This window comes from Oncorhynchus gorbuscha, linkage group LG12 (genome assembly GCF_021184085.1).
Source record: "Oncorhynchus gorbuscha isolate QuinsamMale2020 ecotype Even-year linkage group LG12, OgorEven_v1.0, whole genome shotgun sequence".
In the NCBI taxonomy this organism is placed as follows: Eukaryota; Metazoa; Chordata; class Actinopteri; order Salmoniformes; family Salmonidae; genus Oncorhynchus; species Oncorhynchus gorbuscha.
Genome location: NC_060184.1, coordinates 36,932,249 through 36,944,582, shown reverse-complemented (window position 1 = coordinate 36,944,582; position 12,334 = coordinate 36,932,249). Strand labels below are relative to the sequence as shown.

At 46.5% G+C, this 12,334-nt stretch overlaps 1 protein-coding gene across 1 annotated transcript in view; it reads left to right on the top strand.

Moving 5' to 3' along the window:
* The window catches only part of LOC123990958 (serine/threonine-protein kinase MRCK alpha-like), a 103,515-nt gene that overhangs the window by 64,671 nt on the left and 26,510 nt on the right, over positions 1-12,334 (top strand). The window contains 12 exon segments of the mRNA XM_046292016.1: positions 513-654; positions 657-712; positions 1,830-1,968; positions 2,224-2,333; positions 2,487-2,566; positions 4,044-4,210; positions 4,633-4,761; positions 5,116-5,249; positions 5,426-5,668; positions 5,891-6,001; positions 8,318-8,562; positions 10,067-10,172. Coding sequence (XP_046147972.1) covers positions 513-654; positions 657-712; positions 1,830-1,968; positions 2,224-2,333; positions 2,487-2,566; positions 4,044-4,210; positions 4,633-4,761; positions 5,116-5,249; positions 5,426-5,668; positions 5,891-6,001; positions 8,318-8,562; positions 10,067-10,172 — 1,662 coding nt within the window.

Below are 12,334 nucleotides of genomic sequence, written 5' to 3'. Positions count from 1 at the left end.
TGGAACATTTGAAACGCTCAATAAATTGTTTTATATACTTCCCCAGATATAATGTAGGTCTCATCATAATAATCTCTAAGATCTACAGACAGTTCCTTGGACTTCATGGTATAGTTCCTGCTCTGGCATGTGCTGTCAACTGTGAGACCTTATGCAGACAGGTGTTTTTCTTTCTCAATCATCTCCAAACAATTGAATGAGCCACAGGTGGACTCCAAGTTGTAGCGGCATCTGAAGGATGGTCAAAGTAAATTGGATGCGCCTGAGCTCAGTTTGGAGTGTCATAGCGAAGGGGTGTTAATATTTGTGTAAATTAGATATTTTATTTTCAATAAATTTGCAAAAAAACTTCTAAATACATGTTTTCACTTTGTCATTATGTGGAATAAGTCAAGGGGTATGAATACTTTCTGACGGCACTAAATAAAGTATTATGTTATTTATATGGTTCATCCCTCATGTCATCTATCCACTTACTAATCGATTCATTTCCTGGGCCTGGTCTCCCTCAGGTCCAGTCGTCGGTTGCCGTGGGGACCCCGGACTACATCTCTCCGGAGATCCTGCAGGCGATGGAAGATGGGAAGGGGAAGTATGGTCCTGAGTGTGACTGGTGGTCCCTGGGCGTGTGCATGTACGAGATGCTGTATGGGGAGACCCCTTCTACGCAGAGTCATTGGTGGAGACCTACGGCAAGATCATGAACCACAAGGTGAGGAGGGCTGCTTATAGTGGTTGATGGTGACATTGTACTTACTGTACTAAAACCCATCTTTAAATAAGACCTTTCTGTTTTTATTCAAACCTTTGTTCAAGACACGTGTGATTGTTTAGGCTGAAGTCTGAGTTTGTACATTCCAGGTACATTCTGTTTCATAGAGTTCGTTTTCTTCTTTCTGACGACAAAGCGTTCAACTCTTCCTTCTTCTCTACCCCTTTTTCTCCTGATCCTTTCCGTCCACCGACAGGAGGAGTTAGGTGCTGCTGTGAGTGTTTCTTTTTGGGGGTCTGATTGCCCAGTCCCAAATAGACCCTTTTCCCCTACCCCCTATACACTTCTAGATTCCTCTCAGATCTCCACATGTGCATAGGCGGTAGGTGGCTTGGGGTCGATTTGGGACTGGGTCTGAGTGATAGTGGTTAAAGTGCGAGTCTGTTCTGTTCAGGGGCTGTACGTATCAAGCGATTTAGAATAGGATTTCTGGTCTAAGATCAGTTTAGCCTTTTAGATCATAATGAAGAAGATTATATGGATAGAAGGGACCTGATCCTAGATCAGAACTCCTACTCTGAGACGAATGATACATATGACCCCAGGTCTGTTCATAGTTAGTTTCAGCCTATCCTGACTCCAAACCACTTCCTAACTCTGCCCCCTCTCCCTTCCCATCATCTTTCAACTATACTTTCACTCTCACCCGGCGGCCATATTAGCTGAAAGGAATGCCTTATTTGTGTGCGTTAAACCAGCTTGCATAGAACTATACTGCTTTCTACTGCAACAGGGGAAACGTATACATATAACATATATAATACATTTAAAAAATGTGCTGTGCTTCTTTGTCAAGGACCATATACACAAATAAATACATGAAACAGGAAAATAATTAAAGTATGGAACTATACTGCTATATACTGTAATAGGGGATAATGCACGATCAGTGAAAATAAACGAGAAAGAACGATTTTTGACAACTTTACACAAATAATATATTTAGTGTGCCTCTCAAATGGTGCCCTATTCCCTAAAATAGGGAATAAGGTGCCATTAGGGACATATCCTCATTGTTCTGACTCCTTTCCCTCTCCTCCCTCCGCCGGGTCCCTAGGAGCGTTTCCAGTTCCCCCTGCAGATGACGGACGTGTCCGAAGAGGCCAAGGACCTTATCCGGCGCCTCATCTGCAGCCGTGAGCACCGCCTGGGCCAGAACGGCATTGAGGACTTCAAATCTCACCCCTTCTTCTCTGGTAGGGCTCGAAACCGTTTGAGGGGGCTCTGTATCGCCGTAACTCTTGTCTGTGCAACTTTAGCCTATTATCACGCAAACCCTTGTCTCCAATCATCGAGATAAAATTACTATAGCTGCTTTTATCGAGATGACTGCCGTTGAAGTGAAACTAGACGATAGTGATACAATTTTATACGGCAATAAGAAACTGTATATTATGATAAATATGACCTTAATAAGAAACTATAATGCCAATGTCTGCCATTCCTGTCAGGCATCGACTGGGACAACATCCGTACGTGCGAGGCCCCTTACATACCAGAAGTCAGTAGCCCCACAGACACGTCCAACTTTGACGTGGACGATGACTGTCTCAAGAACTCGGTAAAACTCTCTTTATTGGACTACATCAAGACTTGGAGTCTTTCTTACTCTCATCTTTCCGTCTCTGTTTCCATCGTTGATCGCGCCGTCATCTCAACAGTCTGCGACGTTGTAGAGGTGTGTTTTAATCCAATGTGTTTTGTGTTGTGTCAGGAGACGATGCCCCCTCCCTCTCACACGGCCTTCTCTGGACACCACCTGCCCTTCGTAGGCTTCACCTACACCAGTAAATGGTGAGTGGCCACTAAACAACGTCACTCGTCTTCAGTTACAACATTTACTTCTACAGCTTTGTTAGTATATACAGCATGCATAAAAATACATCCTCACTCCTAGCCTGGTCCCAGATCTGTTTGTGCCATCTTGCCAACCCCTATGGTCATGTTTGGCATAGCAATGACCATAGACTACACAGCACAATCAGATCTGGGACCAGGCTACTTCACTCCTACTTTTCTATCATCTGATCTAACCACAACCACACTTAAACCAACACTCAATTTCCACTAGTGAGAAGCTATTGAATCGGGATTGTTTGTCATCTTATCTCTTATCCTAGCCTGAAGGCTAATGGTCTGTTAATAGTGTTTTCTTTCTCACCCTCTCTCCTCACATTCTCACCCTCTCTCCTCACCTTCTCTCCTCACATTCTCACCCTCTCTCCTCACCTTCTCTCCTCACATTCTCACCCTCTCTCCTCACATTCTCACCTTCTCTCCTCACATTCTCACCCTCTCTCCTCACCTTCTCTCCTCACATTCTCACCCTCTCTCCTCACCTTCTCTCCTCACATTCTCACCCTCTCCTCACCTTCTCTCCTCACATTCTCACCCTCTCTCCTCACCTTCTCTCCTCACATTCTCACCCTCTCTCCTCACCTTCTCTCCTCACATTCTCTCCTCACATTCTCACCCTCTCTCCTCACCTTCTCTCACCTCACATTCTCACCCTCATCTCCTCACCCTTCTCTCCTCACATCTCCTCACCTTCTCTCCTCACATTCTCACCCTCTCTCCTCACCTTCTCTCCTTCACATTCTCACCTCTCTCTCCTCACCTTCTCTCCTCACATTCTCACCCTCTCTCCTCACCTTCTCTCCTCACCTCACCCTCTCACCCTCTCTCTCCTCACATTCTCACCCTCTCCTCCCTCACCTTCTCTCCTCACATTCTCACCCTCTCTCCTCTCACCCTCTCTCCTCACCTCACATTCTCACCCTCTCTCCTCACCTTCTCTCCTCACATTCTCACCCTCACATTCTCACCTTCTCCTCCATTCACATTCTCACCCTCTCTCCTCACATTCTCTCCTCACCTTCTCTCCTCACATTCTCACCCTCTCTTCTCACCTTCTCTCCTCACATTCTCACCCTCTCTTCTCTCCTCACCTCACCCTCTCTCCTCACCTTCTCACATTCTTCTCTCCTCACCTTCTTCTCCTCACATTCTCACCTTCTCTTCTCTCCTCACATTCTCACCCTCTCTCCTCACCCTCTCCTCACATTCTCACCCTCTCTCCTCACCTTCTCTCCTCCATCTCACCTCTCTCTCTCTCTCTCTCTCTCTCTCTCTCCTCTCTCTCTCTCTCTCTCTCTCTCTCTCTCTCTGTCTCTGTGTCTCTGTGTCTCTCTCTCTCTCTCTCTCTCTCTCTCTCTCTCTCTCTCTCTCTCTGTCTCTGTCTCTGTGTGTCCTCTTTCTCCCCCACCTCCAGTACCCTATCTGACCGGGGCTGTTTGAGGGAATCGGGTGGTTCGGGTCCGGCACAGATGGATGTGTGTGTCCAGCGCAGTCTGGAGGAGAGTCTAGCTACCGAGGCCTACGAGAGGAGGATACGACGCCTGGAGCAGGAGAAGACTGAGCTCAGCCGCAAGCTGCTAGGTACACACACGCACATATACACTGAGTATATATACCCATGTTGACTCCAATGCTTCCCACAGTCGTGTCAAGTTGGCTGGATGTCCTTTGGATGGTAAAGCATTCTTCATACACACGGGAAACTGTTGAGCGTGAAAAACCCAGCAGCGTTGCAGTTCTTTACACAAACCGGTGCGCCTGGCTCTCTACTACCACAAAGGCACTTAAAATGTTTTGTCTTGCCCGTTCACCCTGTGAATGGCACAAATACACAATCATGTCTCAATCCTTCTTTAACCTGTCTCCTCATCCAGGCCACTCTCCAGATGTTTAATTTACACACAGTCTCTCTAATACTCTAATACTAATAAATCACTTTCCCACCTTTCACCTCCTTTTTCTCCTTTCGCCTTCCCCTCAACCTCTCCGCTTTCCTCTTCCAGAGTCGACCCAGACAGTCCAGGCCCTGCAGCACGCGCCAGGAGAATTACCAGCATCCGTCCCCTCTAACAAGGAGGTGGAGATCAGGAGTCTGAAGACTGAGATTGACATCCTCAAGAAACAGATCGCAGGTAAACATTCAACTGTAAAGATGTTACTGTGTAGTAGAACACAAACACATTCCAGCCAGGTCAGCGTTGACCATACATGGATAGAGTCAGACTGGAAATACATTCTACATAATGGGCAAGTGCAGAGACAAAATGTAAAGATGGACAGTAATGACTAGGAAGACGTAAAAGCTGGCAATAAATAATGCACACAGTAAACAAGCCAGGTTCATTATGGGAATTCCATAGTCGTTGATCTGTAAAATGAAATATATAATGACCGGAAACATACATCAGGGGGAAATGTAATGCATATTGGCCAATGTTGTGTATAACAACATTGACCCTCTGTAATGTGGGTGATGTGTGTGTCAGACTCGGGTCAACTGGAGCAGAAGTTGGAGGAAGCTACATCAGCCCGTCGAGAAATGGAGGGCTCATCCAAACACATCAGGAGCCTGGAGAAACAGATGAAGAGCCTCAACCTGGAGAGGGACGACCTGCACAAGGTGTGTGTGTGTGTGTCAGTGTGTGTGTGTGTGTGTGTGTCGGTGTGATTCTTCCCTAGGCCTTGATACTGTATTGGGTTAACTCACCCTATTCACCACCAACATACAGCACCCGCCTGAGTGTTACTCCCAGTCATTCAGTGTCAGCCACTGACCCTGACCCTCATTCCCTATAGGACTTAATGGAGGCCAGTGAGAAGATGAAGAGTCAGTCTAAGGAGTTGAAAGAAGCCCACAGCCAGAGGAAGCTGGCCATGCAGGAGTTCTCCGAGCTCAACGAGCGTTTGACTGACCTCCGATCAGCCAAGCAGCGCCTGGGCCGTCAGCTCCGGGACAAGGAGGAGGAGATGGAGGGTTTGTCCCAGAAGGTGGAGGCTCTACGGCTGGAGGTGCGCAAGGCCGAGAGGTCCAAGAAGGAGGTAGAGTAGTCCCCTGGTTCTTCGAGGTATTGGTGTCTGTGTGTTGGATGTTTTTTTTAACTGTTTAGTTTTGGAGTGTGTCTACGTGTGTGTGTGTGTGTGTGTGTGTGTGTGTGTGTGTGTGTGTGTGTGTGTGTGTGTGTGTGTGTGTGTGTGTGTGTGTGTGTGTGTGTGTGTGTGTGTGTGTGTGTGTATTAACCCCTAGCTGGATGTGTCTTTCAGATGGAGGCCCAGTCTGAGGAGCAGACAGCAGACGCTCAGAAGGAGAGGAAGCTGAGAGAACGATCAGAGCAGCACTGCAGACAGCTAGAGGAGGAGCTGGACGGACTCAAGGTAACACACACTGGAGGCCTTCACGGGGGGGCCAAAAAGATAGCTCTGGGGGTTTCCCATCTGGGCCCGATATGCGTAAATTCATTTGTAAAATATGGAGACCCATTCTGAACGGACTCGCGGACAACTAGATCCGTTCTGTGTAGAACTGGTCAGATCCAGACCCGGTCCGATCCGAGTGAAGGAAGCAGCACTAGACGTTCCGCTAGCGGAACCCCTCGACAACATCCTGTGAAATGGCAGAGCGCCAGTATATGTGCGTGTGTGTGTGCGTGTACCTAGCAGCTTGCGGCTGAGCTCAGTCTTCTACACCACATTAAAGCTACACATGTTGTTAATCCAGCCAATGTGTCAGATTTCAAAAAGTATTTACGGCGAAAGCAAACCATGCTATTATCTGAGGACAGCACCCCATCAAACAAACACAGACAATCATATTTCATCCTGCCAGGCGCGACACAAAATAAAAAAATAACGATATAATTCATGCCTTACCTTTGAAGATCTTCTTTTGTTGACACTCCAATATGTCCCATACATCACAAACGGCCCTTTTGTTCGATAAATGTTGTCTTTATATCTTCAAAAAGTCCATTTATTTGGCGTGTTTGATCCAGAAAAATACCGGTTCCAACTCGCGCAACATGACTACAAAATATCTAATAAGTTACCTTTAAACTTGTTCCAAACATTTCAAACAACTTTCCTAATACAACTTTAGGTATTTCTTTACGTAAATAATCAGTACAATTTAAGACAGGATAAACTGCGTTCAATAGCAGATAAAAACAAAGTGGAGGGAGCTTTCAGGTCACACGCCCCTAACAAACAGTACACTAGACTCAACCCTCGCTCTGAACAGCCCTACTTCTTCATTTCTCAAAGGAAAAGCATCAACCAATTTCTAAAGACTGTTGACATCCAGTGGCAGCGATAGGAACTGCAAGCAAGTGCCACAGAAATCTAGATCCCCATAGAAAACCCATTGAAAAGTGACCTAACTTTTTCAGGTTTTCGCCTGCCATATCAGTTCTGTTACACTCACAGACATTATTCAAACAGTTTTAGAAATTGTAGAGTGTTTTCTATCTAAATCTACCAATCATATACATATCCTAGCTTCTGGGCCTGAGTAGCAGGCAGTTTACTTTGGGCACGCTTTTCATCCGGACGTGAAAATACTGCCCCCTAGACCGAAGAGGTTTTAATAACCCGGAGCTGATAAATTGCGAGGGAAGAGAAGTAGAGAGAAGTGACGCTCTAGCAGGGGCCGTGCTGTGTGTGTAGGCTACTGTGAGTGTGAGCGAGTGACGAATGAGGAGGAGACTGCAACCAACCAAGCTGACTCGCTCTATAGTAGACTAATAGCTGCCATAGCTAGGTTATTTATCATCCAATATGATTACGTAGTACCTTTCTTGACTGCATCAAACTGGGAGAAGCTAGTTAAGCTAGCTAGCTAGCTCCATTCAGAATATAAAGTAGCAGCCAGCCTGTTGGCTCTTGGTCGTTGTAGCCTATCCTTCTCCTTTCTTTTAATTCTATCTTCCATTGATTAGATCTTTTTTAACTTTTGCCACACAAAGGCTCTATGACTGTAGCCTATTGCCCCTTTGCCAAGCATTGCCTCATGAAAAGCAGAGAGCAGCAGCATAAATGATACCATTTCTCTCTACCTCAGCAATCGTGTTCAGATCTGTATGGTTCCTTCCGGACAAGTCAGTTAAAAGTACCCAGACCCGTGACATATTTAGAATTCTGGATCGGGTCTCGGGTATTCGGGTACAGGTGGATTCGTGAGGACCTCTTAACACACGCACACACAAATACACACAAACACACACGCAGATACCCTTTCTAGAAGACGTAACTCACCATTCTCTTATTTTCTTTCCAGTTCTTTCTCTCACTCTCTGTTGCTCATGTACAGATCTTCACAGATGTAAGCAGACACTCTTATCCAGAGCGACTTGTAGTCAGAGTGAAATGGCTAGCTAGTTAGCGTAGCGTTCAATCGATGACGTCACCCATTCTGAGACCTAGAGGTCGTTGTTTTTGTGGCGCGACAGGTCACGCTACTTCATGGATGACACTTCTCGATGTGTTCAGAGGGTCCCTTGTTTGAGCCCCATCTGGAACAGGAACAGGGACGGAAACAATACTGCAACTCACAAAACACACACACCTGGAGTGTGTTCATTAGGAACCAAAAGGAAGCAAACATTTTCCATTGCAAAGCATTTTGCTCCAGCATGCACTAATGAATGCACCCCTGGACGTGTGTATCTGGCTAACTCCTCTCTTCCCCTGAAACAGAAGCAGGTGGGGCCGTCCGCTTCGGTGGTGGGCTCGGACCAGAGCCAGGAAGTGGGGAAGCTGCGTGCCGACCTGGAGAAGAAGACCTTGTTCTACGAGGAGGAGCTGAGCAGGAGGGAGGCGCAGCACGCCAACGAGCTCAAGGGCCTCCGCAAGGAGCTCCGCGACGCTGAGGGACAGCAACTCACCCTGCAGAAGGAGATCCTGGTGCTCAAGGACAAACTGGAGAAGACGCGCAGGGAGAGGTGTGTTTGTCTTGTCTGTCGACATGTGTGTAATGGGTTGTGTGCGCTGCCGGGTTAATGGATTTGGATATCCACAACACTCATAGCCTTATAGGACAGTCAATTTAGAGACATAGACAAAGCATTCATGTAGTTCTGGTTAAAACTGTTTGTAGTGCATGGAGATATACTATACATGCCCGACTGTGTTCTTCCTCTTCTTTCCAGCCAGGGTTATACGAGGTAAACATGGTCAAAGTTGCTTCACTCTGGACTCTACCGTGCTCACAGTGTAGTTTGATCTTAGATGCCTCTTATTAGGATTGTCACCATACCAGTATCGTGATACAAACATTTTCCATGGCACAAAAAAACCTCAAAGCAGACTAAAATCATTGCTCCTTTAAAAACCTGCTTCATGCCAAATATTGTGTGCTGTAGCTCGGGAAATAAACACGTGACAACATGAGGCAGTTAAGAACGGGTTTCCTTAAGATATTAAGTCTGCTTCAAGTTCTCATGTTCCTTGCTAAGATGGATCTGAGTATCACGATACTGGTATCGTTACAACCCTACCCTATTGTGACCTTGCTCCTGAGAAGACTCTTGTACATGTCTTAAGAGTCCCTTAGATCGAACTGCCGTTGTTTGTCTGTCTACTTGAACATTTCCATTGAAAGTGCTTTTTAAGTCCAGTTAATTTCATCTGGTACCGGGAAACGGGCCTATGGAGTTGACCTATTCAGTAGACCAGTTACTCTCCCTCTCTGTCGTAGCACTTACCTGACAGTGTACTCGTCCTCTTCTTTCCAGCGAGGTTTATGTAAGGTAAACATGGTCAAAGTTACTTCACCCTGGCCTCAACTGTGCTGTACTCGCAGTGTAGTTTAACGCTAGTTACCTTCTCTCCTCTGACCTAGCTCCTGAGAGGACCCTTGTTCATGTCTTAGAGTCCCTTGGGTCTAGCTAGTGTTATATACCCCTCTGCCTCTATCCAAGAAGCAACATTCCTCTAACCTAACGGCACTTGATAGAGACTGACACTGGAGAAGAAGTTGTAAGACGTTGTTTTTCCACCCTCCTGCTTAGCATCCCTGGCTTGCCTACTTCAAACCCTGTGCGTCCCAAATGGAACCCTCTCCCCTATTTAGTGCACTACTTTTGACCAGGGCTCATAGGGAATGGGTTGCCATTTGGGATGCAGATCTGGCCCCTGGATAGTCTCTTTAACAGTATTGATGTGGTTGAGATTAATATGTCTGACGGGTCTTTGTCTCAAAGTTCCTTATTTGGCCTATGTGTGTATTCATCGGATCTTGCTCTGAATAGCATGTATAGTTTGTGTAAGTGATGATGGATCGTGTGTGTGTGTGTGTGTGTGTGTGTGTGTGTGTGTGTGTGTGTGTGTGTGTGTGTGTGTGTGTGTGTGTGTGTGTGTGTGTGTGTGTGTGTGTGTGTGTGTGTGTGTGTGTGTGTGTGTGTGTGTGTGTGTGTGTGTGTGTGTGTGTGTGTGTGTGTGTGGCAGCCAAAGTGAGCGTGAGGAGTTTGAGACTGAGTACAAGCAGAAGTACGAGAGAGAGAGGGTCATTTTGACCGAGGAGAACAAGAAGCTCTCCAGTGAACTGGACAAGGTGAGATGTTATACGCACCCACCCACACACACACGCGCGCGCACACACACTGCCCTGACCTGAGGTAACCATCTCACACACACATCCCAATTCTCGCATCACCCCCCCCACCTCAAATCAAATGAAATTGTATGTCTCATGCGCCGAATACAACCGGTGTAAACCTTACTGTGAAATGTGTACTTACAAGCCATTAACCAACAATGCAGTTCAAGAAATAGAGTTAAGAAAATAGTAAACACAGCGAGTAGCAGCAGTGTAAAAACAGATGGGGGGTGTCGATGTAAATAGTCCGCTTGACCATTTGATTCATTGTTAGAAGCTGTTAAGGAGCATTTTGGACCTAGACTTGGCGCTCCGGTAGCGCTTGCCGTGCGGTAGCAGAGAGAACAGTCTATGACTTGGGTGACTTGAGTCTTTGATCATTCTTTGGGCCTTCCTCTGACACTGCCTAGTATAGGATGCTCTCTATGGTGCAGTTGTATGTCTCTGGGGACCCATGCCAAAAAAAAAATCAGTAACCTGAAGGGAAAAGGTGTTGTCGTGCCCTCTTCACGACTGTCTTGGTGTGTTTGGACCGTGATAGTTTGTTGGTAATGTGGACAACAAGGAACTTGAACCTCTCGACCTGCTCCACTACAGCCCAGTCGATGTTAATGGGGGTGTGTTCGGCCATCCTTTTGCTGTAGTCCACGATCAGCTCCTTTTGTCTTGCTCACGTTAAGGGAGAGGTTGTCCATACTGCCAGGTCTCTGACCTCCCTATAGGCTGTCTCGTTGTCGGTGATCAGGCCTACCACTGTTGTGTCGTCAGAAAACTTAATGATGGTGTTGGAGTCGTTCTTTGCCACGCAGTCGTGGGTGAACAGGGAATACAGGAGGGGACTAATCACGCACCCCTGAGGGACCCCCATGTTGAGGATCAGTGTAGCAGATGTGTTGTTGCCTACCCATACCACGTGGGGGTGGCCCGTCAGGAATTCCGGGATTCAGTTTGCGAGAGATGTTTAGACCCAGGGTCCTTAGCTTAGTGATGAGCTTTGTGGGTACTATGGTGTTGAACGCTGAGGTGTAGTCAATGAACAGCATTCTTACATAGGTGTTCCTTTTGTTCAGGTGGAAAAGGGAAGTGTGGATTGCAATTGAGATTGCGTCATCTGTGAAGTAGGATTCAATCTTAGTCCTGTATTGACGCTTTGCCTGTTTGATGGTTCGTCTGAGAGCATAGCGACATAACTAAGTGTTGCTGTTCTGTCCTGCTGATGCACAGAAAACCCAGCCAACTGTATATTTTCCGTATCGTCTTTCAGCTGCGACTCGGTGAAACATAAGATATTACAGTTCTTAATGTCCCGTTGGTAGGATAGTCTCGAATGGAAATCATCCATTCGCACGTTGGCCAATAGAACTGACGGTAGGAGCGGGTTACCCACTCGCCGCAGATTCTAACAAGGCACCCCGATCTCCGCCCCCTGTATTTGTGTATTTTCTTCGCGAGAATGACGGCGATTTGGGCCTGGTCTCGGGGAGATGCAGTATATATATCCTTCGCGTCGGACTCATTAAAGAAAACATTTTCATCCAGTTTGAGGTGAGTAATCGCTGTTCTGATATCCAGAAGCTCTTTTTTGTCATAAGAGACGGTAGCAGCATTATTATGCACAAAATAAGTTACAAACAATGAGAAAAACCACACAAAATAGCACAGTTGTTTAGGATTCCGTAAAACAGCAGCCATCCCCTCCGGCGCCACCCTTCTCTCCTGGCAAAGCCAATATAATCACTGTTCATCATCTCTATCTACCTTCAAAACAGACCACAGTTTCTTACACACGCAAATGGACCGGCCCGTTGGATCCAATACTATTGACTTTGGATGTGGGAGAAATGGGAATGAGAATTGGAAGTTCCCAAGCAAAATACTTTTGTAGGAGTTCTGACGTATCGTATTAAAAGTGATGTTTGTTTTTGTGGTATTGTATATTAAGTATGAAGCAATGCCTGGAAGTTGATAGCAGCCAGGGTGTATGTGGAAAATAGGGAACATTCCCCAACACTTCCTGAACACATGCTCAACTTGTGCCAGGGAAGAATAGGGAGAAGCACATATCGTTGGCTGTGTCTCAAATGGCACCCTATTCCATTTATAGTGCGTCACTTCGG